The 25,802-nt window shown below is 36.5% G+C and overlaps 1 protein-coding gene across 1 annotated transcript in view; it reads right to left on the bottom strand.

The window, feature by feature from the left end:
- Window positions 1-1,027: 1,027 nt before the first annotated feature.
- The window catches only part of Khdrbs2 (KH RNA binding domain containing, signal transduction associated 2), a 228,249-nt gene continuing 203,474 nt past the window's right edge, over window positions 1,028-25,802 (bottom strand). Inside the window, exons 6-7 of the mRNA XM_028775373.1 lie at window positions 14,414-14,472; window positions 1,028-1,125 (exon numbers count right to left, since the gene is read on the bottom strand). Of these exons, the coding sequence (XP_028631206.1) occupies window positions 1,028-1,125; window positions 14,414-14,472 (157 nt within the window). The remainder of the gene's footprint in view (window positions 1,126-14,413; window positions 14,473-25,802) is intronic.

Here is a 25,802-nt window from a genome sequence, read left to right as displayed (position 1 = left end):
AGAGGATAGTTTAAAATCCATTTATTATTCTAAATCCATTTCTTCCATTAACATGTTATACATTAGTGTTCACTAACCATGATTCATGTCACAGTTTAGTTTGTTAACTTTTAAATTATTTAACAACCATAAGTTATTGATACATTTTTAAAAGGATTACACAGATATCTTAAAACAGGCTTGGGTTCATTTTTGTAAATTTTAAATAGAAAACATTTTAGGCATCTCTTGAAAAAGAAATAAAGCAGGCATTTAAAGTTAGAAAACAAGTAATTCCAAATTTAGTTTTTACAAAAGCCTTCAGCTTTATTGACAAATTATGGCAAACATATTTGACAAATTGTGGTTCCTATTTAGAGAAGCTTACACATGGAACACCATGTGTGTTTTTTTCTTTTTTCTTTTTTTAACAAATACAGGTTAAAACACTGAACAAATTCAGTTAGCTACATACATACAGTAGCTGCTTGTTTTCAACCCCATTAAAACAGCATTTAAAAATTAAATTTACAACTTAATATTGAACATCTCCATCTGACTAACAGATATTAAAAGACAGGTTAAAACATCTTATCTACAACTTTATTATCAGCTAGTTCAAAATCATATTACAGTCTTTTAACCACCCTAAACAAAGGTTCTGCTAGTTGGTTGAGACTCGAAATCTAACAGATTCATGCTCTTTCTTCCAAAAGAAAAGGGAAAAGGAAACTAAAAAGAAAAGAGAAGAGGGGTTTACACACAACAATTAAAAAGAAAACAATCAAGAGAATATCAGCCTACAGAATGGTTTATAAATTATTCTTGCCAATGTCTTTGTTTTTCAATCTATTTTGTGAAATAATACTAATGTCCATGTCACATTAACAGTATAAGGAAATACAAGAATAGATGGGGTAATTATAAGCAGTTATCCCTAGAATAGAAAAAACAAACAAAAAAAGGACTATTACTTGTCTGGTTGCTGTTTATGTGGAGACCACAGGCTATGAATTTTCTTTGAGGAGGTCACAGATGAAGAGGACCTTCAATATCTACCATAGGGGTGTTCCCTGAATCCCCCTCTGGCTGACCTTGGTGGTGGTGCCTTCAGGCTGGAGCGAGTTGTGGCCCATTCTTCCGGTGCTACAAGAAAGATAGTGACAGACACATGACTTCACAATTCCAGGTAAAGAAAAGTCGTTCAAGAAACAGTGGTCTGCTCATAACAAAATGTGCTCAACAATGAAAGATAAATCCTACTACTGTTTCAGATGGTGAGACTATGCACATGTAGGTGGTGTATGTGATAGTCATTTGAACTAAGTTTTCCTCATATCTGACAAAGAAGGGAAAGTCAAACTACTAAGATAAACGCACATTTGCCATGCACTACATTTCAATGCTACTACATTGCAAGAAGTGTTTAAACATAATCTTGTCATTTAATCTTTCAATGAAAACTTCTAAAGCAAAGTGCACATAGTAAATTCAGTGGTTCTCAGCCCTTGGTTATTGTGAGAATCAAATAGGACTCAGAGTAAAACAAAACAAATCCAAACAAAACAAAACGCCTAGTCTCTGTCCCATAAACTAATTGATTGAAATGCACTGCGGTGCAGGATCTCTGTGTTGTACCTTTTCAGTGCCTCTCGTTTCATCCAGAGTTAAAATCTATGATAAACTTCAGATGACAAAGGTACAGAGCAGAGAAAGTTGAAGTATGGAAGTATGTACAGAAAGATTTCTCAAATCCCTTTCCCGTAAGCTACATGGAAAATATGATGGCCCTTAAAAGGCTAGGAAAACCCTTTAGTGTTATAAAACTTAGCCTATCCCTCCAAAGAAGAATCCAGAAAAAAAAAAGCCAGCTAAGTATTTGAGAGGCGTGGGAAACAGAGACTGTAAAAAGTCTGAGTTTCCCAGAAAGGAACCGACTCTTCCTCCCCATAGCTTACAAGTGGATTCATGGTGCCAACCCATATGATTCCAGAAACTAGCTTATCTAGGTCCCTTACTCAGAATTTACGTACTCATAGACAGCAGACATGGAAAGGCAACTCCCAGTAAGAAAGATATATTAATAAAATGACAGATATCTACTGGAGAATCTCCACCGAGGGCAACTGATGTAGCCTTTCTGCCCTGTGATGCTCCTTGTAATAGGTTTTAAAAAATTTCTAAAACAGGACGTTAAAATTTAAATTTCAGTATAAGATGACCTTCAACTTATAAAAACAATCAAACATATATCAATATTAGAAAAAGACCGCATCTAAGTAGCTAAATGTTTCTGAGTTGACATCATTATGAAAAATGATATTTTGATCGAAATGCTCTGTATTCACTATTTAAGACTGTGGTGGTTTGAATGAGATGTCCCTCCTACTCTCAGACATTTGAACCCTTGATTGACAGGCAGTGGTTTGTTTGAAAAGGCTTAGGAGATGCAGCTTTGTTGAAGGATGCATGTTACTCACTGGTGGTAGTTTTAAGTATTTCACGGCTTCTCATGCAAAGCATTATCTTTAAATATTGCATCATGTTTCACAAAACATAATCATTTGCATCACTCTATGTTTGAAGTAATACAATGGTTTTCCTCCTTGCTTCAGCTGGGAAAATGACTAATACTATTAGCTTCTGATGACTGAAACTATGAAGTTAAGCAAGTATCAAAAATGAATTCCTACTCAGCAAACACAAGCTTGCGACTTTCTAAGATTCCTTAACTAATAGAGGAAACCAAGGGCTTATGTTTCATAATTGGGGCCTTGCTTCTGCTTCATACATAATGTCAGGAACAGCCGTGGATTGAAGTTTGGAGAATTGTTATTTCTTCTTGTGTCCAGTTTCCTTCCTCTCTGTCTTTATCACGGTGGCCATGCTTTATGCCTTTATCAGTTGCATTTGACACATTGTACAATCAGCCACAGTGTAGATATGTGCAGTACACTGGCCTCATGAGAATTTCTCACTGGGTCAGTGATTCTCGTTGTTATCACTGCCTGTGTCTTTAAACTTGCTATGGTGAGTTTTTCACCCCTCATGTATAATATTTGCAATCTTGTATTTTTAATGCAACTAGCAGAACCAGAAGGGATACTCTGAAGTCATCCTAAGCTCAGGCAAGTATGGAATTTCCTGGGGGCTAAGAGCAGAAATGAGAGTGAGAGGAAGAAGCACAAGGTACCTTTAGGTGGAGGATTTTAGAATGAGAGAGGAATGAAATTTAGAAGTGCATTTGGAATTTAGCTGCTCCTTCAGGACTTTCTTTAATAGACACTGGAGTTTTAAAAATATCTTCAAATTTACTACAAGGTTAGGATTCACAGCCAATTGTTTTTAGTCACATGTTGTTGTTGCAAGATGTCTCTTTAAAAATCCTTACAGTGAAGCCTTAAACCAGCCCTGTGTCTTTGAAAGTAACAGAGGAAGCATGGTGTGTGCAGTACCAGGGGATTGCTATGTGAGAAACATTGGTTGGGTTAGGGCTATACAATAAATGAATAACAAAAATTACTTTTCAGAGAGGGCACATGTACATTTCTGCCAAACTGAAATGACTGGAATTCCATAAATTTATAAAATAGGAAGTAAATTCATATTTCTTTATCAATGACAAAACATATCAAATCTCTGATGCATCAGCTGCTATCCCATGTTGTGACAACAGACACAGTAAAGGACAACTCAGAGAAAAATATATAAAACTTCGTGGATCATAGCACCTTCTTAACTTGTCTTTTAGGAAAATATTCAGAGAAGTAGTGAAGAGGGAGCCACTAACTTTCATTGTTTAGCTGGAGTTAGACTGAACTCTGATAAGTGCCATATATATATATATATATATATATATATATATATATATATATATATATATATTCTTCTAAGAAGGAGAAAAGGTTTTCTAAGCAAATATAGAACTCCATTATAAACTCAAGTCGTATTTAACCTATCTCAGATTTTTCTTTCTCTAAAGACTTGTCTACATTAATTATTTTGTATTATTTGAACTTATTTCTAAAGTGGCTTTTAAGATCTATTAGGGAAGGAACTTTGTACAGCGGCAAACATGTAGCAGAACAACATAAATGTAAAGTAAGTCAGTGTTGCTATTAAACAAGGGAGGAGTTTTTAAGCCACTTGTGCAGAATAAATCAAGCATAGATATTGCTAACAACTTGGTTTGTGTGTGTCTATACGTGAGACAGTGTGACTTCTTTTTAGCGTTATTCTTTTTATTGTTGTGAGTGAGTAACATATTACCTCATAACTTGAGCTTCCCAGAATGCCTGGAGTTCTTGTCAATCACATGACAGTCAATTTCCTTGAGGAGCATTTTACTTCCTTCGGAGTATAAGTCATCCAGGTCACTCTTCCTGTGCTCTGAATGTTGCTCAAATGACCTGCGCTTTCTCTATCTCAAAGGCTCAGCTCAGCAGATTCAGGCCCGTTAAGCCTCATGCAGATTGTAATGTGCTTGCATTTCTGCAGTGAAGTTAGATACTTTGGGGAGCTTTCATAGTGGGAAAAAAATCTAGACAATTTTTAAAATTGCAAAAACAAAAGTCCCAGATATTGTAAACATTTAGATTCTGGATGAGCATGAAACACAGGGACTAGCAAACATTTTTTTAAAAAATGTGACGTTATTAAAGTTAAACGGAAAAGTAAAACTTTAATATTTGGGTGTTCGGAGGTAGATTTGAAACATTGCATTCATTTTGAACCTGTTCAAAAAAGATATCATGGAGACATTTTATCACGAGGGCTAAGCTAATGTGTGCATGCATTTGGTCATTCTCTGTGTATCTTTGCATTTCTGGAACTCACAAAAGAATCTCAGAAGAAAGACAGGTACAAAAAATGGAACAGAGACTGAAGAAAAGCCCATCCAGAGACCGCCCGACCTAGGGATCCATCCTGTTTTCAGACACCAAACCCTGACACTTGCTAATGCCAAGAAGTACTTCCGACTGTTTCCCGAGAGTCTCTGCTAGATCCTGAACAATACAGATGTGGATGCTCACAGCCAATCATTGGGCTGAGCCTGGGAACCACAGTGGAAGAGCTAGGGGAAGGTCTGAAGGAGCTGAATGGGATTGCAACCCCATAGGAAGAACAATACCAACCCAGAGCTCCCAGGGACTAAATCAGCAACTGAAGAGTACACATGAAGGGACCCATGGCTCCAAATACATATGTAGTAGAGGATGGCCTTGTCTGACATCAGTGGGAGAGGGGACCCTTGGTCCTGCGGAGGTTTGATGCCCCATCGAAGGGGGATGCTAAAGCAGTGAGGCAGGAGTGGGTGAGTGGGTGGAGGAGCACCCTCATAGAGGCAAAGGGGAAGGGAGAGTGGAGGGATGGGACAGAGGGTTGTAGAGAAGTAATCAGGACAGGGGATACCTTTCAGAATGTAAACAAATAAAATGATTAAATAAAAAAGGTATCTCAGAAGAGAAAAGCAGTTTAGAACCACCATAAAGAATGGCAGCTCATACTGCTCATTTGTGGCAAGTTTCACATCAACATGCAAAATTCATAACTAAGGTGAGGGTTGTGATTTGGATATGAAGTGTCCTTCCCAATGCAATGCTGACAGAAGCTGGCTTGCAAGTAAAAGGACTTCTGCAACTTGCTTGGTTCCAGAGCTTTAAGTTCATCACCAGACTAACCCACAAATGCAGTCATAGCTGAATACACCCTAGGAAGTAAGTTAGTAAGGGCAGACCCAGAGAGATAAATCTTCTCATCACCCTCCTCCCACTTTTCTCTCTGTCTCCATTCACTCCACCATGTACTTGTGCTAAGATCTTCCTCAACCCAGGAGCCCAAATGGACCTTTCCTCCTCTAAAGTCTTCTTAAGTTTTCACACACCCCCTGAAGACACTAAGCCAGCAGGGAACACAAACTAATCTCCTGTGTCAAATTCTGCTTAGTGTATTAAGAATATGAGTCACAAGAACATGGCTGTGTGGCCGAGTAAGACTTTCCCAGACTGTAAAGCATGTTATACAAAGCTCCTCTCAAACAGACACTTAGCGATTGGTTCCAGATTATTCCCAAAGGATATGTTAAGATTAGAGGTTTTGCCATTTTTGAAACTCATTACCCTGCCACTTTCTGAGCATCAAATACAGTTTTATAGAATCATAAGAGACCTTCACAGCTTTCCAATAAGGTAAAAATCCTCTACATCATGAGTGAAGTGTAGATCAGGGGCTGGGTTGGGGTAGATACGGCTTCCTACCTTTGCTGTTTCTGGTGTGGTATGATGTTTTTAAGCAAGTCGTATCTTTTAGTTCACAATTACTGGAAACTTACTATATAACTCAAGTTTTCTGTCAGTGACAGAAGAGCCTGTCTTGACTCACCCCTATACAACAGAGGACCTAAAGATTTTAGTGAAGTACATTCTTATTGTAGGGTTCAGGTCTCACCTCAATAAAAAGGGAGCCAAAAAGACAACTGAAAAAAAAGTTAACATAATAGAACGTAGAAAATGAAATAGTAAACGATAACTGAACTCAATATAGAAGTTTGTCTTGCTTGAATCTAAACTATATTTTCTTTATTGTCAAAGTCTGGATTCTAACAAAAGCTATGGAATTCATCCTCAGACTTGAAAAGTACACAAGGACTTGATGAGAAGCAACACAGGGCAGAATCAATGGTAGTATAATGTAATTTTTTCCTTTAGTTCAGTGAAGAGGGTAGGCATGGTTACATTCCTTCATTGATAAGATAATTCAACTTCTAGTTGCTTGCTTCCTTCACCTACCTCTATTTTATATTAAAATGCAGAAATTATATTTGGCTTCAGAAAGACACTCAACATGGCAGTTAGTAAACAAAGAAACAAAAACTAGGCTTTAATCTTTATGATCTCTAAAGGATCCTGTTCTCATGTTCCTCTGTTTGTTGGTCGGTCCCAAGATGTAAGCACAGCTTTGCCTACTCTTAAACTTAACTTACAAGGGAACCATTTAGAGAATGTTACTATCTCACTGTGTATGCTAAATTAGCCTTGAATTCATGATACCCTCCTACTTTAGACTCATGAACACCAGGATTACAAGTGTGTGCTATGGGGGGTATCCAGAGTGCTTTTAAATAATCCTTACCACTATTCTTTGTCACGACTGATCAAGAGAGAAAACTAACTGATTGCATTTTTTTTAAAAAAATATACCAAGGTAATCAAAGTTTACAATCTTTAACATAGGCAGAAGCAGGTTCCCAGTTTGCCTAAAGCTGTCCAATTAAGAGTGGATAATTCAAAGCAAAACTGAGATCTGAAATAAAACCAATGTAAAATTACCTAATAAGCAATGAAGTGGTGAGACTTTGGTGCATGTGGGTGTGCATATGTGTGTATGAGTGAGTGTGTACATGCGCACGCATGTACGTGCGAGCATGCATACTCACCTCTGGTATGCAGCCTATGGAGGTCTGAGACCAGCCTTATGGCATTTGTCCTTCATCATGTTGTTTGAGATAGGGTCTCTTCATGGTTCAATAAGCTAGTCTACCTGGCCTGTAAGTAGTGTTTCTGTCCTTACAGTCTCCTTCTCACATCTTGGAGAAGGGACACTAGGATCACAGGGAACTGAGTGATTGCTAGTGTCCAGTTTTCACTTGAGTTCTGAAGATCCCATATCATGTTGACAAGTGTGTGTGTCAGACACTTTAACTCACTGAGCTATCTCCTACCCTTGCTTGTTTAAACTGCATCACCTCTAGGGGAAATGATATCTACCATATACTATCAGGCTACTTGTAGGGGATATCTACAGTATTGCGATCTACCAAATAGTACACATGAAAATTAGCTTATTATAAAATTAATTTTATGAGAGCTTCAAAATACTTTAGGAACACAATTTCAGTGGGCTGTCTTTCAGTTAAAAATAGACTTTAAAATTTTATATTAAGATGAAATAACTGATGTTATTTTCAGGAACACATAAACATCTCAATATTCAATCCTAGGACAAACAAATTGTCTGCATGTATTATATTTTTCAATGACTTTTATATTCTTGGTAATTTTAGAAAACTCATCTTTTGTAAAATCAATTTCTCAAATGTGTATCTCTATTGACTGTTAAATATAGCAGGCTTTTGTTCTTCAATCCCAGGGCTGGCATAAATGCTAGCTGGCTTCATTTTCTTTAGCTGTTTTCACAGATTAATCAATGCAGGCTTATTTTCACACTGGGATAATAATCATCTCGCTCCTAAACACAAAATGAGGATTTCGTGTTCTGCAATCAACTTGAAGTGCAGTACTTGGGTGCCCTGGATTGAAATACAGCACCCATTTTCTTTCTGCTTTCGTTCATTTCAAGACTGTATTAATATTATCTTCCTTGGTTCCACACACAGCTGTCATTTAAGATGCTCCTAACGAATGGATGCATAATTAGCTCTCCAGTTCGTACATTAAATACATTTTAATAAACAGCTCTTCCTCTGAGAAGATAATATTGGTGTCCATTCATAGCTGCCAATCTCAGAGAGAATGAAGAGGGTATTTCTTATGTGAAGCATTGCATAGCTAAGCCCTGTAATTAAAACACATCCTCGTTGAATTATGAGCTATTCAGACATATCCAAAGTAATTTTAGTAATTCTGATTTAATTAGAAAATATCTTAGATGTGCAGAAGCTGATTCTGAACTCTTATTAGTCAAACATTCATTCTCTAAAAATCAATTCAGCGTAGAAATGTAACAAATCTTAGTTTAATAAAAATGGATCTGATAATACACTAAATGTTACATGATCTTTATAATCAATACATCTAAATATTTAGTTATATTTAAATTTAATGTTATAGTGTTGCAAGGAAAACATTTAATATTTAATATTACCTACAAAAACACAGTTTATATTTTCTACTTTAGCAATGAAACCTGGGACCCAAAGAGAAAAAAATCTTTACCTCTGATGATATACAAAATAGATTGTAAATAAATAAAGGCCCAGACTTGGAGTCCCAGCTACTTGGGAGTGTAACAGGAGAAACATGGGAATCCACAGTTTGAAACAAGTCTTAGATGTGTAGTAAGATGCTGCATCTTGAAAATAATGGAGTAAATCAGTAAATATTCAGTTATCACACACATGCATGCGCACACATATATGCACACATACAATGATAATAAAAAAATCACAGTATTGTTTATGCTAATTAGCTCAAGTTAGCCATTCTACAGTGTTATGCATTTTTCAAAATGCATACATTCCAAATGTCCACCAACAAACTGAAAACATACTTATAATGTATGACAGCTCTGGATGAAGTGTCACATAGGAAGAACTGGATATTTACTTCTATTGATTTCAAACCAGCTGTGGACATGAACCCTGGAAGGCAGATTCTATCTGTGAATTTCCTTTCTGAAGCACAATCTGATGCTCACTCACAGTTCTTCGGTTCTCTCTGCTGATCTCATGAGGAGACAGAGCTATCTGGGCCAACCTACTCTCAACTCCTCTCATTGCTATTTGGGTAAAGGAATGTTCCAGGAAATTGACTATACATTTTGTAAGAGAAAACCAAAACCAATGGAGTTTAATGTTTGTATCCAACATACAACCAAACCAAACTGTAAAAGGGAAGGATTACTAATTCAGATGAAAGCCAGGATGAAACATGTGTGCTTGCAACAAAGAGTATTAATTTACAAGACTGTCCACAGTTCATTAACTAGAGGATACAAATGGATGATAATGTAAAGGAGGTATTTACAGTTTGACTTGAATGGGCATTTGGGTCAACTTTCTCCTGTGTTTGTAAATATTACTATCTTACTTTGTGTTTTTATGTTTTGTTTTAGTAATGGTGTCTGTGTGTGTTTCCTATTTTTTTTTCTTATTTTCTAAAAGGGAAGACACTCTAATTAGAATGCATTGTATCAAAAAGTTATTTTCAATAACAAAAAAGAAAAAGAAAAAAATTTCTGGATGCAAGTGTCATAAGAAAATAACCACTTAGCCGGGTAGTGGTGGTGCATGCCTTTAATCCCAGCACTTGGGAGGCACAGGCAGGCGGATTTCTGAGTTTGAGGCCAGCCTGGTGTACAGAGTGAGTTCCAGGACAGCCAGGGCTACACAGAGAAACCCTGTCTCGAAAAAACAAACAAACAAACAAACAAACAAACAGAACCACTTATCAACAATTACCAACATAATCCTGATAACCCACTATACCACATTCTATACCAAATCTGAATTCTCATGATACACACACACAGACACACACACACACACACACACACACACACACACACATATATATATATATAAAATTTAATTAGCCTTTGATATTATGGTGCTATTTTCTCAGGCCATGTTTTCCCCTACACAGAATATGAGTGCATTAGATTCTTCAGAACTTCACTCTTACAACACATGATTGATGTAAATATACTTAGTTTGTGATTATGCAAAATGAGTATACCAATTTCAAAATGAACATATCAATAGTTAATTACTACAATTCGTATGAAACACATCGAAGTCTACATTTATCATGGTATAGTCCTGGTGAGCGTGAAGTGGGAGAAAATACTTTTATAGACCATGATGAGAAAAATATTTGTGTTTAAATTATCTTTTTTAATGTAACACACAAGGCGATAGGTTTCATATGCCGTTATGTGTGTCTGTTATTGGTCTCTTAGCTAATCCCTTTCTCATTCCCTTGTTCCAAACCAATGCTGGTCTCAATGGTTTCCCCCTCCCCTTTGTGTACACGTATGCTATCAGTGTCTTTGCACTTTCATCTGCTCCACTTAAGATCCCTTCTTCCCTTCCCATGGGTCCCTTTATAATTTTATGACAAAACACACACACACACACACACACACACACACACGTTAGAAAATATGTGGTGCCTCTCATTCTGAGTTTAACTTATCTCACTTTATATAATTATTTCCAGTTCCACTCAAATGTCATGATTTCATTTTCCTTTCCAGCTCAATGAAACTTTACCATGTACAGTTGCTGCATCTTTCATTCTTCTGTGATGGCCATTGTGTTCTTAGCTGCTGTAAGTTTGGCAGCAATAACATTGAGGTTCAAGTGTCCCTGTAATAGGACTTAGAGTCCTTCGGATATATACTCTACAGTGATACAAAATGAGTCATGTGGTGACTCTATTTGCATTTTTCTGAGAAATCTCTTAACTATTCCAATAGTTTACACGTTAATGTTACGAACGGCAGTGAATAAGGGTTTCTCTTTCCCCCACATCCTCACTAGCATCTGTTGTCATTTTTTTCTTGATGTTATCCATTCTGATGGGTAGATTAAAATTTTAAAGTATTTTCAGTTTTCATCTTTCTGATGGCTAAAGATGTTGGTTAGTTTTTCCAGTGTTTATTGGCCATTTGTATTTCTTCTTCTGAGAACTGTCTGTTCATTTTATTGGTCCATTCCCTGATTGAAATTTCTTTCATCTAGAAATGAATACTTCATCTCTTCACAAACCACCCTGCTGTACATCACCGAATGTAGCATTGATTCCAGTGCACGTGATTCCATAAAGAAAACATGGGAGCTATTTTTCTCAAACTGACATGCCAAGTGTGGAAAATAATGACTACACTGAAAATCTCGGGACATTTCATGAATAACAATATATCTCCTCATTAGAAAAAAACATTTCAGAAGATTTGTAGTCTTCTCACACTGTAATAACACTTACATGTAATAGCCACATAATGAACATTTTCAAATGAGTAATGTTGTCTAACTTTGTACAGCGCTATACCAATTCTGAAAACTTGTTTTTCTAAGTTCTTGGTTCTAAACACATAAAGATTATAATCTGGTACAATATGTATGCTTCCATCTATTTTTTAAACAGGAAACAATGGGGCAATATAAAAACATATACTATATAAATTATCACAAAGCTTGCACCTACCAGTACCTATGTGCAAAATATACTCTCCTGTTGCCTTTAAACTAGTTGGGCTTCCACAACACTCCTGATGATGTCAGCTATGATGCTGTTGTCCTGAGATCTTTCCAACCACAGGTTGCCTTAGCAATGTCATTGCCAACATTTTGGGGGACAGATGGAGGAGACAGATCTCAAGAGTTGCCACAGTTACTTTAGTTGCTGTGATAAGAAACCATGACAAAGGCAACTCAGAAAAAAGTATTTCATTTGGCCTTATGGATTCAGAGGGTTAAAGTGCATGATTGAGGAACAAAGGCATGGAGTAAGGAACAGTTGAGAACCATAGCTTGGTAAGCAGGTCAGAGAAGAGAGAGAGAGAGAGAGAGAGAGAGAGAGAGAGAGAGAGAGAGAGAACCTTCTCCAACAAGGCCATACCTCCTAATCCTTCCCAAACAGTTCTATTAACTAGGGACAAATTATTCAAATATATGGCCATCCTCGATCAAACCATCCCCAGAGGCTAAGGCAGATGGGGCACTGATCTTGGCTCTGATGTATCTTAGGTACATGACTTTGATCTCATTTGGGTTAAACTTGAGGAAAGTGATGGAGGTAGCTGGTGTTAGATGATCCTGGATTTAAATTTACCAAAGAAAGGTACACTGTAGCATCCTCCATGATAAAAGCAGAAAAGCTAAGTTTGTATTTTATTTATCAATCATCTTCAGCATAAATTGGACAAAGCATGTTGCTTGATTCCAGTACAAGTAGAGATGGGCTTGGAAGAAGATAAATATAGTTATTTTTTGTTGAACCCAGGTAACAGTGGATGCCCTAGTGTGTTTAGCAGTGTATCTCAACCTAAATGGGTAGCGGTGAGCCAGCTAAGATTAAAAGTGCTAGGTTCTCTTCCTGCTTCCAGAATCATTGCTAGTATTTTTGGGGATAAAATGTCATGTTAATTATTTGACAAAGGAAAATTACTTGATCCTACAGCCTAAGTTTCTCATCTCCAAAATGCAGGTGATGTGTGAGAATGTTCCTAGAGGATGCTGATGGGGACTCTATCACACAGAACATAAGGTTATAACATTTTTTTCTTCCCCACTTCTCCTTTGCTCCTTTACTCAGAACCTGTAGTCAAGCCCTCTAATGTAACCTGTACTCCGAGATCCCATACTTTCTAACCAGGGTCATTTAAATTAGATCTAGACTTCCTTAGGATTTGCTTAGTGCTGAGTCACAGTAAGCACACATATGTGGTAGCAGCACTGAGTCAAGTTCCAACTATTGGTGAAGTATAAAAAGAGAAAGGGAGTCTCAGAGCTGTACTCTTACATTGAATTCCCCTTTGCCATAAATCGCTTAATACGTTCACATAAAATAAATAAATGTGTAAGAATTTATATGAAGGGCATCAACTCTTATTCAGCATTGGTCATAGTGATATGTTTTCTTGCTGAACGTGGCACTGAATTATTGAGTAATGACTGTTTCTAAGCATGACTTCATTCTTTGTAATCTTTATGTTTTCCTTCCTCCACCTGATCATCTGTAGTTTCCTTCCCCAATCTGGCCACATGTACTTTCCTTCCCCCACCTGACCATCTGCCCCCTTCCCAACCTGACCATCTTTGCTTTCCTTCTCCTACCTGGCTGATCTTCTGTGTGCCTTTTGCCCTCTATCCCACAACCATCTGTGCCTTTCTTTCTATATCCTGGTATAGCATTACTCTTTCATGACATGAGTGTTTCAAACTCATTGTCTTCTTCATTCTCCATCAGAAGAAGGAAAATTGTTATAATTTTAACAAAAATCCAAGACTATAAATTTCTAATTGTAATTTTCAAGGAAACTCTGATAAATAAGCACAATGTAGAATCCGACACAATCTGCCAAAATGTAGTATTATATCGATAGATCACAAGCACTCAGTAAGTATTTGCTAGACAGAATATGATGAATTTTTAGTGATACTTGATTCAATAATACATTTGAAATCAACTTTATAGACTAATACTTTATTGACTGTTTCTTAATACAAACAAGAAAAATGATATTTAGAATTTTAAGAGCTACATATGATGAAGAAATAATTTGAAAATCATTAAATAATAAAAATATTTCTGCACTTTCAAGTCTAAATACATTTTAAATGTAGATTATACTGATATACTTGTGACCAAAGGAAAGACACAATATCGAGGTTACACCAAAGACTAGACAATGGGCATTCTGAAACATGGTGCCACTACTGGCTGCTCACCAATGCTGCGAAAATGGTCTATGATTATGATTAATTTCTTTTGAAATTTTGATCAAAATTGATTTGTCCAATTTTCTGCACTGGTTCTGTGAGTCAAATCTTAGTGTGGAATTACATAAATCAATGTAGCGGACACTTCTGTGAAAATGGGACAATGCTTTGGACTTAGACATAATTTCTGAGTTGTCAGTGACAGATGGGTGTTCTGATCTCATAGCTATAGTAAGGAAAAGGTCTTACCGTAGCTCTCATAGGCATCCTCATTTACTCCATGACCATAGTCATAGTATTCAGGCACACTGCAACAGATTTAGACAGGAGTCAGTGATTCTGTAAGCAGGAGAATCAACCCAGAACTTAACAGGAAATTTGAAGTCAAAATGTGGCCTAAGCAACTCCAGCTACAAAACACAATCTTAAACAAGTACTCAGTGATTAAAATAGAGGTTATTGATAAGAAGCACTATGATTGTATCATCATATTTCTTTCTTTCTTTCTTCCTTCCTTCCTTTCTTCCTTCCTTTCTTCCTTCCTTCCTTCCTTCCTTTCTTTCTTTCTTTCTTTCTTTCTTTCTTTCTTTCTTTCTTTCTTTCTTTCTTTCTTTCTTTCTTAATAGATCTATCTCTATCTATCTATCTATCTCTCCCTCTAATTATTCATGAAATGTTAAAGCTAGTCTTCACCTCCAACTTCCTATTAGACACATTAAATTTCCCTTCAAACATAAGTCTAAGACTTTAATAGTTGATGAGAGGAAGGATGTAGAGTCTACTTTGAAGCAAAAGCTCCTTTATACATTGATGATCTGATGTGTGGCCTTTACCATTACTATTGACACGTTTAAAAATATATATCTTCTAGTCTATAGACTTGTCAACTATTTCATTTATTTACTTTCTTTCAGTATTTCCACATTTACTAAATATGAAAATGGCACTGGGTTCTTTTTTTTTTTAAATCACAATGTCTTCCTTCACTCACAGTCATTTCCTGCTTGGCCCTTTAGCACTGCTACTTTCCTGTCATAGACATCTTTTCAATTAGCATCCATCTTTTGCTGCGATTAGCTCTCTCCCCGTGAGTTTTTCACAGCACACTTTCCAGCTTCCTTTTGATGACATCGAGCTGCCATTGCCATGACTCTATTGAAAGAATTCTTACAAAGATCCTGATGTATTCAAATACAATAACACTTCACTGTCATTTTTCTTTAAAGTCATGTGACACCATTAGCCATTTATGCTCCTTCACACGCTCCACTTGCTTTGAGATATTTCTAACTCATTTCGTCATTTTTCTGTGTTAGTAAGCTTTTCGTTTCCCAACCTACTCTCATCCATTAATTAGAAATGTTCTCTTTCAGTTTTAACTCCAAAACTCCTGAATCGAGGTCATCAGTGACTGTGTTTAAACATGCACTCTATTCTCTATTCTTATGACTTATAAGTTATATCTTCACCTATGGAACCTTCCCTCTGCTCTCAAGTATGTGATGGTCTAGTGTCCATTTCTATTTGCTTGTCCAAATGCACTTTTACAAATTCAAAAATGAAAATGGTTTTCTTCCCACCTCATGCCTGTTCCTTTCACATTCTTTTCTCATTATTAGTGGAAGCATGTTAGTGTCACTCAAGTGGCAATATGTTGGCTTCTCCTTCTCATCTCATGTGTGATGTTTAACCTGAATGGCAAATTCCATCATTTCTACTTGCAAATATGTTCACAACCTGAACATGCCCCAACATTTCCAAAGCTGCAGCTGTAGCAAAAGAGTTTTCCATTTCTCTTTCAAATAATTCAATCTACCACTAACTGTTTTTTGTGTCCCATTCACTCTTGTCTTTCTATTTTTCTACATAGCAGTTATTTTTATAAATATGTTATATCAACTGTGTTCTCTACTCAAAATCTACAGGTTTCTTCCCAATGCTCTTTAAGGGAGAAAAGGCAAAAGTGCAATAAAATATGTTATCAAGCTCCACCACTTCCCCCTTCCTTATTCAATTCAGGGCACACCATAGTATAGAAAGTTCTTAAATTATGGAGCTGTACTACTGCCCAGTGTCTTCACAGCTGCTGATCTATTATGTAGAAAATGCTTTTCCTAAACATTAAGTTTTACTCTTTCTTTCCCAGTTTGTAAACTACACAATTTACAAAAGGGTCTCTGGTCATTCCAACTAGCATCTAGCCACATATGCCATGCTTGTTCCTCTTGGTACTTGTCAGTCACAGCCTGTTATCATGTAAACACACAATGACCATATGCTCTTTCCTTAGCAGCTAGTTCCCACTTATGCTTAGGCTTCTAGGTTTGCATATTTGCTTCTCCCTTACTTACTGTCTACCAGTGTTCCAGACTGATTTTCTATAGGACTGGTTGGCATATGATTACTTCGCCAGATTTATGACATACAGGAGTTCATTGTCTATAGGACGGTAATTATGGACTTGGGCATAATGCAGCTTAGACATTTTCAGAATAATATACAAGTGTTAAAATTTATCATTTTGATAATTCTTACATTTTGTTGTTACTATAAGCTCTATAGTAACAAAGAAAAGTCTATATTTTATTTATGAATATCACATTTTGCCTAAAAAATACCCTGTTTTAAATTAGCTATAGTAGCTGGGCGGTGGTGGCACACGCTTTTAATCCCCGTACTTGGGAGGCAGAGGCAGGTGGATTTCTGAGTTTGAGGCCAGCCTGGTCTACAGAGTGAGTTCCAAGACAGCCAGAACTACACAGAGAAACCCTGTCTCAAAAAACCCAAAATAAATAAATAAATAAATAAATAAATAAATAAATAAATAAGATATAGTCCATTGTCATCTACATGAATATTAATGAATTAAATATCTTAGTATTACTAATTCCTTTTATTGACATTAGAGCTTGAACGTACTAAAGAAGCATTGCATCAATGAGCTCCATGCCTAGCCCTGAATCTCTTTCTGTAGAAAGCACAATGACAAGAAAATGATTTCATATCAAATACCAAGTGGTATATATGATCTGAGGATCGGCATAGGTGTTAAATGTTAGGTGAAAAGAAAATACGGAAGGAAATAAAATGATCTCCTTTGTGAATACGGATCTTATTCTTCAAGAGAATCTTCTAGATATAAACAGATCAAGTATCTAATATTTCATTGAAAGAAAAGGCACAGAAAGAAAGTCTATACTTCAGAAAGTAATGAGAAGCATAGAGACGTTTGATGGTATTTATTTTCCCAAGATGCAATTTATAGTGAACAACTGTAATTTTATAGTGAACAACTGTAGCAGAAGGAGCTACAAAAAGATAAGTTTACTTAACCCACACTTACTGTTTTCAATATTTACACAGAAGCTAGTAAAAACAAAAATGCTGAATGATAGATATTCTCCCCATCTTTCTATCTTAGAAGGTTAATGGCACCGATTGGTAACTGAACATTTGTATCTTCTTTCATATATATATCTTAATAGAAATGATGCAACCTTGGGCTCAAATGATGACCCAAAGATTCAGAATCAGTGTTTTTCTTACAGAAGTTAGGTTCCCAGCAGCTAAGTCAGTTGGCTCACAACCACCTATAACTAGAACTTCAGGTGATCTGGCATTCTTTTTTAGAGTCTGTAGACACCTGCTTTCATATATATATATATATATATAAAAATATATAGATATATATATATATATATATATATATGTGTGAATCTCCACTCCTAAATATATAGTCATGCTAAAAATAAAAATAAACATTAAAAACAGAAAAGAAATTATACAAACCAATTCAAGATCCTCATTCAGATTCTGCAAATTCCTGATAGACATTGTGTTAAGTTTCTGAGAATTGCAATATGGAAGATATGAAAAATTGATTTAATGGTCAATATTGGAAGGGGTGGATGATTACACTGGTAAGAGATTACCTTTGAATAACCTGATTCTATTTCCGTGAGTATACTGCCTTGGTACAGTATTGCCAATCACTATCTGGTACCATTACTGTATTATATCATTGGGTTGTCATTAAGATTTGGATTGATGAAGCCAGTGGAAGTCAAGGAGTAGCATCTGGGAGAAAGACTACTACAAAGAAGTCACAATTATAGTTTCTCATGAAAGACATAATCACATCAAGAGAAAATTGTCTCTTTCAGTTTATAAGAAGCATAATAGAAAGCCATAGAAAATGATGGCTGTCATAATGGACTTAGTAGGGCCTAGCCTTTTGTTTACTCAGTATTATTTCTGTAGGAAGAACTTAAATTTAACAAAGTGTTCTTAAGCAATGAGCATGAGCATGTCCAGATACCCTTCCAGCTATATGTACTTTTGTGACAAAATGAAGAAGCCAAGATGTGTGCAGATGCGGTGTGGAAACCAAGGTCATTTCAAATTTAAGAACAATCTCCTTTTCTTGGATTTGTGCTCCTCAGCCTTAGTGATGATCAAAAATTGGGTTCGTGAATGAAGATAATGCTGGGCATTCGACAGCCTGTGCCATGGGCAGCCCCTCAGTTTCAGACTTATTATAAGAAGAAACTTTTCTCTACACCGTTGCTTACTTTGTAGTTTAAGAAAAATGAATGTTTTAAATATTGTTTGAAAAAAAAAAGAAGGAAGGAGGGTGAAGAACATTTGGCCAAAAGAGGATGACTCTATCTGGTTTGTGCTAGTTCTAGAATTTAGGTTGATAGAGGGTTTGGAAATATAGACCTTGTTGAGAAGTTGCATTTTTTATATTTCAACAGCAAGGCATAGTTAATATTACTTTAAGGTGTCTTCACATATATCCATTAGGTTCCCCAATACTGATGGCTGATTGATTTCCAGAACAATCCTTGCACCTCTGATTATGCCCCAGTTGGAAGGAAAATATACAAGCTGCAAAGTCTCCAAAAAGGATGAGTATTCATGCATTCAGACCTGCACATGGATATATCCATTCCCTGGGAGGATGCAAGGCAACCATCCTGGAAAGCTGCCATGACTCCAAGAAAAGGAAATCAAAATGGTCAGATGCACTAATCAGAAACGTATTTCACCACTCTCATATCTCCACTTGGCTGAATTTCCTAACTGTTATGGCCACTGAGTCATCTCTGTCTACTTTTTTGACAATCATAGCCTTTAGAACAGTTAGTATGTTCTTCTCTGATCTCTTTATACTGGGTGTGTTGTCTGGGGAGAAGTAGGAAGAATCATGTGCTGACCATTTTTCAAGGTACTAGAACTTATCAATTGCTTCAACACCTAACAGAACATGGAGATGTGTACATTTCAGAGATCCTGTGTTTTTAACTAGTTCCAGTAATTAGAAGCTGAGGTATTCTATGTTGATGAAAATGTAGGTTTTTTTTTTTACAACAGAAGAAGAAAAGTCACTCAAATTTGATGACTAGAGAGAGGACCTAATAATAGAATATTTCTTGTTATCTCCTCTGAAACAGGCAGTATTTTCGTTCTTAAGACACTGCTTGGCTCAATGTTCCCTGGTGTCTTCTATGACATGCAGAGCGATACTCCAAATTCATTACAATTTATGTGAAAATAAATCCTTTTTCTTCTATTTTTGTTGGCCTCTCCTGATGCTGGCTGGAAATCTCAGTGACTCATCCCACATTGGAAAGATCATATTAGCAATAGTCTCGGAACAGTCTGAGTCCTTGTGTGGAGAGGTAGACTCACTTGCACCCACAATCTCCTGTTACTATGGAGCAAACTGGCAAGCTTTCTTCAGTGCCTCCCATTCAACTGTGCAATTTTAACCCTTACCTCACTTATCAAAGCTGAAAATAAAAGAATACCCTGCTGGTTAACAGGCATTCAGCTAATATTTGTTGAATGGATGAATAAGTGATAGATTAAAAGAAGTTACGGAGGAGAAAATCATTGTATTTCAGTATCAGGAATACTGAAGCATTATATTTCGGGAAGAGATGGGATACTGAAAAGATATCTGCTTATATTGAGAGCAATGAAGCAGTAGTTCATACACACACACACACACACACACACACACAGAGAGAGAGAGAGAGAGAGAGAGAGAGAGAGAACAACAAATCCCAAGTTACTTATTTCCTTTTTGATGTAAATGATTTTAGCTAAAATTTGTAATAAATTATTCTGTTAAGGATCCTATCTCTTATACTCTAATTATTTCCCATTTATTTTTTCAATTATTTGCTAATATTAAAGGCATTTAATATAAAATGCTAATAACTAGGTATTGTTTGAGTAAATCATAAGAAAATTCAGGTTTTATATCTGTGCCAGCTGGTAGAAAAATTATATCCAATATGACCACAATAATAACTATGCTCTCAATCAGTAACGATGTCCTAAGTTTAATTAACACTTCTATAATTATAAAGGTGCTGAGAAACCTTTTTCCTTATATTTTATAAAATATGATGTAGAATGATACAGAATTGAGAATTAAATAATCAGACTGTGTTTATACAGAATTCACTGGTTCTCTTTAACTGACTTCTACAACAGAAAAAATGAAAGAGACTTAATGATAGGGCAGTTTTCAGAAATAACAAATAAAAATATAAACATCATATTTTATTATGATTAAGGTCACTTTAAATTTTTATTTCATTTTTCTTTTATATATTTAAGAAATCCAGCATGGTGCTTTGGAACGTATGAAGAGAAAAGTGATTGCTATATTTATGCAAATTAACATGTTAAAAATAATGCAATAATGTGAACATTACACCTGAAGCTACACCATAGTGATGCAACTACATTTAGCATTTAAGAAATCATTCTCAACTATTTTCCTACATTCACTCTTCACTTTTGCTTTCTTGTCTCAACAGAATTCATGAAGTAAATTCATGTCAAACACAGATACATTTTCATCCTAGCACACATTCCCAAATTACCAACTGAATATTTTCTTTATTTGCATGTTCATGTATATGATATTCAAGACCTGTTAAATTTCATCAGCTTTGTGAAAAATATCTGTCTACAAAGCTGATCAAGGAGTAAAACACATAGGTCTATGTATATACTTCAATAGCATTCTGAACATTAATGAACCATCACTGGCAGGGAGATCCTATCAAACACCTTATCATTCTTGTGTTACCTCCTGATTCTGATGGGTATTCCCAATCAGGGGAATCTTCTATTATTCCCAGTATTAAAAATGAATTTTTTAATACAGCATCAAATTGTGCCAAAATTTTGCCATGCCAAGACCTATTTGCTACTAGGTTTTTAGCAATGATCCCATGTCTATTCCTTGTATCTTCCTTCTGAAGACATCTGTGTCCCTGAGCACTCATCTTCTAAGGTATTCTTTCAATTCCATGGTCCCCAGCTGTTCAAAGTCATGACATAATGACCACAAAGTCACGATAATAGCATCATAAAAGCCTGGCAGCTATGTGTACAGATATTTTGTCTATTTTGTACAAATATCATAATAAAAGGGAATGAAAATATCCTGATGGGAATTATGGTATAGCACAAAAATAATTAAACAAGTGTGAAGTATTCTTTCCATAATTTTTTACTTGCTAAATATTAAATCTTCAGAGTTAGTAGGCATTGCCCAGGTCAGAAGGAACAAGGGAGCCTTAATGGTGATATTAGCCAAAACTTAGACAAGAGAAGGTATGGCTTCTACTGCTGCCCTAAAGTATTCAGAGAGATGGTAGGTAGAGTAGCCATCCATGTTCGATCTGGGGCAAGAGACGGGGCAGATGTTTAAGAATCTGTCTCTGTGTGATGGCAAAGTCTAGATGTAACTGTAGCATCAATAGAATACACTACATGACATAAGATAGGGCTATAGACAATAAGAAGCAACTCTAGTTTTTTTTGTCACATTTGTGTTGAAAATATGAGGGTAAATTTGTGAGAGACAAAAAAATTCAGCCTCAAGGGTAGTGAACAGTGACTTGTACATAGTAGGAAGTCAACATTTAAAAAATATATTGATCATCTATTTTTTTTAACCCACTGGCATTAAGGAACATTTCAACACAAATGTCCCTTTTATGTTTTGATGAATATGCCATTTTGGAAAAATCATTTAATCTCTTGTACTCCAGTATTCACTTTTATTGGTAATAATTTTATATCCCTCAAGTATTAAGGGCATAACCTGTGATAATTCTGGTAAGTGTCCACTATTTATCAAGTGCTCGACTGCTGTTAATGAGAGATTCTCCCACCAATGAAAGTATAGCCACATGGCTTGGCTTTTTAATATTCATAAAAGTTGAAGTGTCAAGGAAGATTTCAGGTTGAAATATTCTGAGACATTAAATAGCTATACATGCCTCCCTAAGTTTCACTTGATGGTAATCAGTGTTCATGGGATGAAATATAGGCTGATTATTCATGAGGTAAGTGACATATTTGTTCTGCTCATAGACTAAGGATCAAGACAGATGATCTATGTAAGGCATCCAGTGTAGAATTATTATCAGCTTGGCGATGATCTCCATTACATAAAGTGACTATTTTCAGTGACTACTGCATAGCAAGCAATAGAGAAATACATTTCTGTGAGCCACTGTTTGTGGATCTAGCATCACTCACACATTTTTACAAATAAAATCCTCTTACAAGGCACTATTTTATCATTTCCTCCCAATTTGTTATCTTTGGCTTGTTTTGACCCTTTCTTGCATAACTGAAGTGTGTGAAAGTTTATAATGAGACCATCAATATTCTTTTAGTTGCGCAAAAAATTATTATTAGAATGTAGCAATGATTTTCAGAAATAAGGCCATCAAATGATGGATTAATTAGGGTGCATGGCACATGGCATTGCTAAATGAACTGTTACATGTCTTTGATACAATGACATAGAAGTTACTGAACTCTGGCTTGAATGTTTCACAACCTAAACTGCATAAACACTTCTTTTGTTGAGTCATATTTTGCATGTGTCATTAGGATTTCAGTGCTTTACATATTGATATGGTTCCTATTTATTTAAATACAGTAGGTTATTCTGAGACAGCAAACAGTAAGATGTTGTGGCTCTGTTGTAACTGTGATTCATATTTTTCTCCATTCAAACCACAAATGTATTGTCTTCTATGCTGGGTAATGTTCTCCAACCACTTACTCCCGATTCAAGAGCTATTTCCACACACCATAGTTTGCAACATACATAACTGAGTCTGAGGAGGGAACACATGGATTTACAAAAGGGATTCTGTTTTGACAACATGTGAGGCACATTCATCACAGAAACAGTATGCAACAGATGCCAGGCAAGCCTTGTACTAATGTTCATAAGAAAAAGTATCATGAAGCATGTGCACTGTTAAACATTAGAAGTATGTAGATTTCGACTGTAGCCTAGCAGAATCATCATCAGAGAGACCAGAGAGGCATTATTCAGAAACTGATGGGAGTAGGTGCAGAGTCCTAGAGCCAAACGTTAGGCAGAACTCTGGCAGTTCTACTGAGGAGGGAGAGAAACTATCAGAAAACTAGAGGGATCAGGGACCCAACGAAAACATGGCTCACAGAAAAAACTCAACAGGAATCCTGGGGGCTCTCAGAGATCAGGGAGCCTATAGGGGTCTAACCTAGGTCCTCTGTGTAAATGTTATGGCTGAGGAGCTTGGTGTTCTTCTGGAAATCCTAAGAGTGTGAATGGAGGCTGTCCCTAACTCTTTTGCCTACGTGTGGGCTTCTTTTCTTCCAACTGGGTTGCGTCATGCAACCTTGATGTGATGGTTTGTGCCTGACCTTATTGTACGTTGTTATGCTGTGCTTGATTGATGTCTCTGGGAGGCCTGTTCTTTTCTAAGGGGAGGCAGAGGAGCGGGTAAGTCTGGGGGAGAGTGGAGGTGGTAGGGAAAGTATGGGGAGAGGGGATGGAGTGGAAATTGGTTGGGGTATAAAATATGAACGAAGGATACTAACTTTAAAAAATAAACAAGTATATAGATTTCTTGCAAAATGGAGAATCAGAAATCGAATCATGTATCTTCCTGCACCACTGCCACTGCATGTTTGGAGTGACTCATGGTTTTGTATTTTCAGATCTTCCTTTATTAAGTTACAGTCTGTGAGTGGCAATTCCTTAGTATAAAGCACAGCTCTCTCTTTTATGTTCTCATCCTACCCAGTCTTTTCCTTCTTCCTCTTTCAACATACATGGTACCCATACATGCTGCAGTGAAGCAGGAAGGCATAGTTCTTTTCTAACCACATGCCCCTGACAATGGTAATCTTACATCTTTGTGTCTAAGAAGGTTTTCATCCTCCTCCTAGGATCCAAGTCAACAGTCAGCTTTTCTCGAAGAGGTCATCAATGAATCTCCTATCACACTTGCTTTCTGTAGGAGTGTTTCCATGTGTCCGTGTACTTCCAGGCATCAGGACTCTTTCATTTCAATGCTCTACCTCCTCTGTGGCAATGACTCTACTAATACCTAATACGTACACCATTATGCTAAGACGAAAATTCACGTTCTGATTCAACTGGCTGTCCTTGGCTGGCATGCAAACATTTAAATTTCACTTGCAGTGATTTTGATGCAGAAGTCCATGTCACACTTTTTAAAACTATGCAAATGCAACAATACCCTAAGAAAGAAAACTGTACTAACCAAGAAGATACAAGTCTGAGCTATTCTTTTGTTTCTAGACTTCTTGCACAAAGCAAAGCCTCATTATGGTGGCCTCATTAGCATAGTTAAAATATGATGCCTTTGGAAATGCTGATGTGTTCCCCTCCAGGCCCCTCAGCCTCTCATTTATTCCCTTCTCCTGTCTCAGGGAATTCAATTTTATTGAGTATTGGATAGTTGAGTTCCACAACTATTTATTTGAAGTAAGTTTGGAAAATTAATATTCAAACACTCTGGAATTTCTCATTTTTAATTTCAAATCCCCAGACTCAGGAGCCAATTACTCCTTCACACAAGTTCTCTGTCAGAAATAAGCAGACAGTCCGATCCCACGCCAAAGCAACAAGAAGCTAGTTATGCCTATTTATAATTCACTAGACGTGGTTAATGACTTGCATGCAATGTCATTAGCATGTAACTTGGGCACAGATGTCACTGAAGTCATTGTGTAATATGCTGTACGCACATTACTTTGACTTTCTAAAATAAAAAGAATTCTAAATTTAAATCATCTAGGTCACTGTATTACAACCATAGGATGAAAGCCTATACTTGTTTTAATCCTTGAGTCTATATGTGGATATAAGGTGTGTGTGTGTGTGTATAATATACCTGTATATAAGTGTGTGATATATGTCTTATATTTATGATGCATATGTGTGATGTGTGTTTGCTAAGTACGATGTGTGATGAGTAGCATGTGATGTGATGTGTGTGTATGTGTGTGTGTATGCATGTGTGTGATGTGTGTAACATGTGTACAATTGGTAGTGGCACAGTGCAATGGGCCTCAGCCCTCAGTGGAGCTCAGAGGATAAACTTGAGTATTGGTTCTTTACTTCTTCCTCCATCCTTACCACTGCATATGTCAAGGTAGCATCCTTATCACTGCATATGTCAGGGTAGCATCCTTACCACTGCATATGTCAGGGTAGTTGACCATTAAGCTTCAAGGCTTTTCTTTCTCTGCTTTCTATCTCCCCATGGCAGCACTGGGATTTTTTGGTTGG

This window comes from Grammomys surdaster, unplaced genomic scaffold (genome assembly GCF_004785775.1).
Source record: "Grammomys surdaster isolate TR1022 unplaced genomic scaffold, NIH_TR_1.0 255, whole genome shotgun sequence".
NCBI lineage: Eukaryota > Metazoa > Chordata > Mammalia > Rodentia > Muridae > Grammomys > Grammomys surdaster.
The sequence above is the reverse complement of the archived record's forward strand: the minus strand, read 5'-3'. Positions and strand labels throughout refer to the sequence as shown.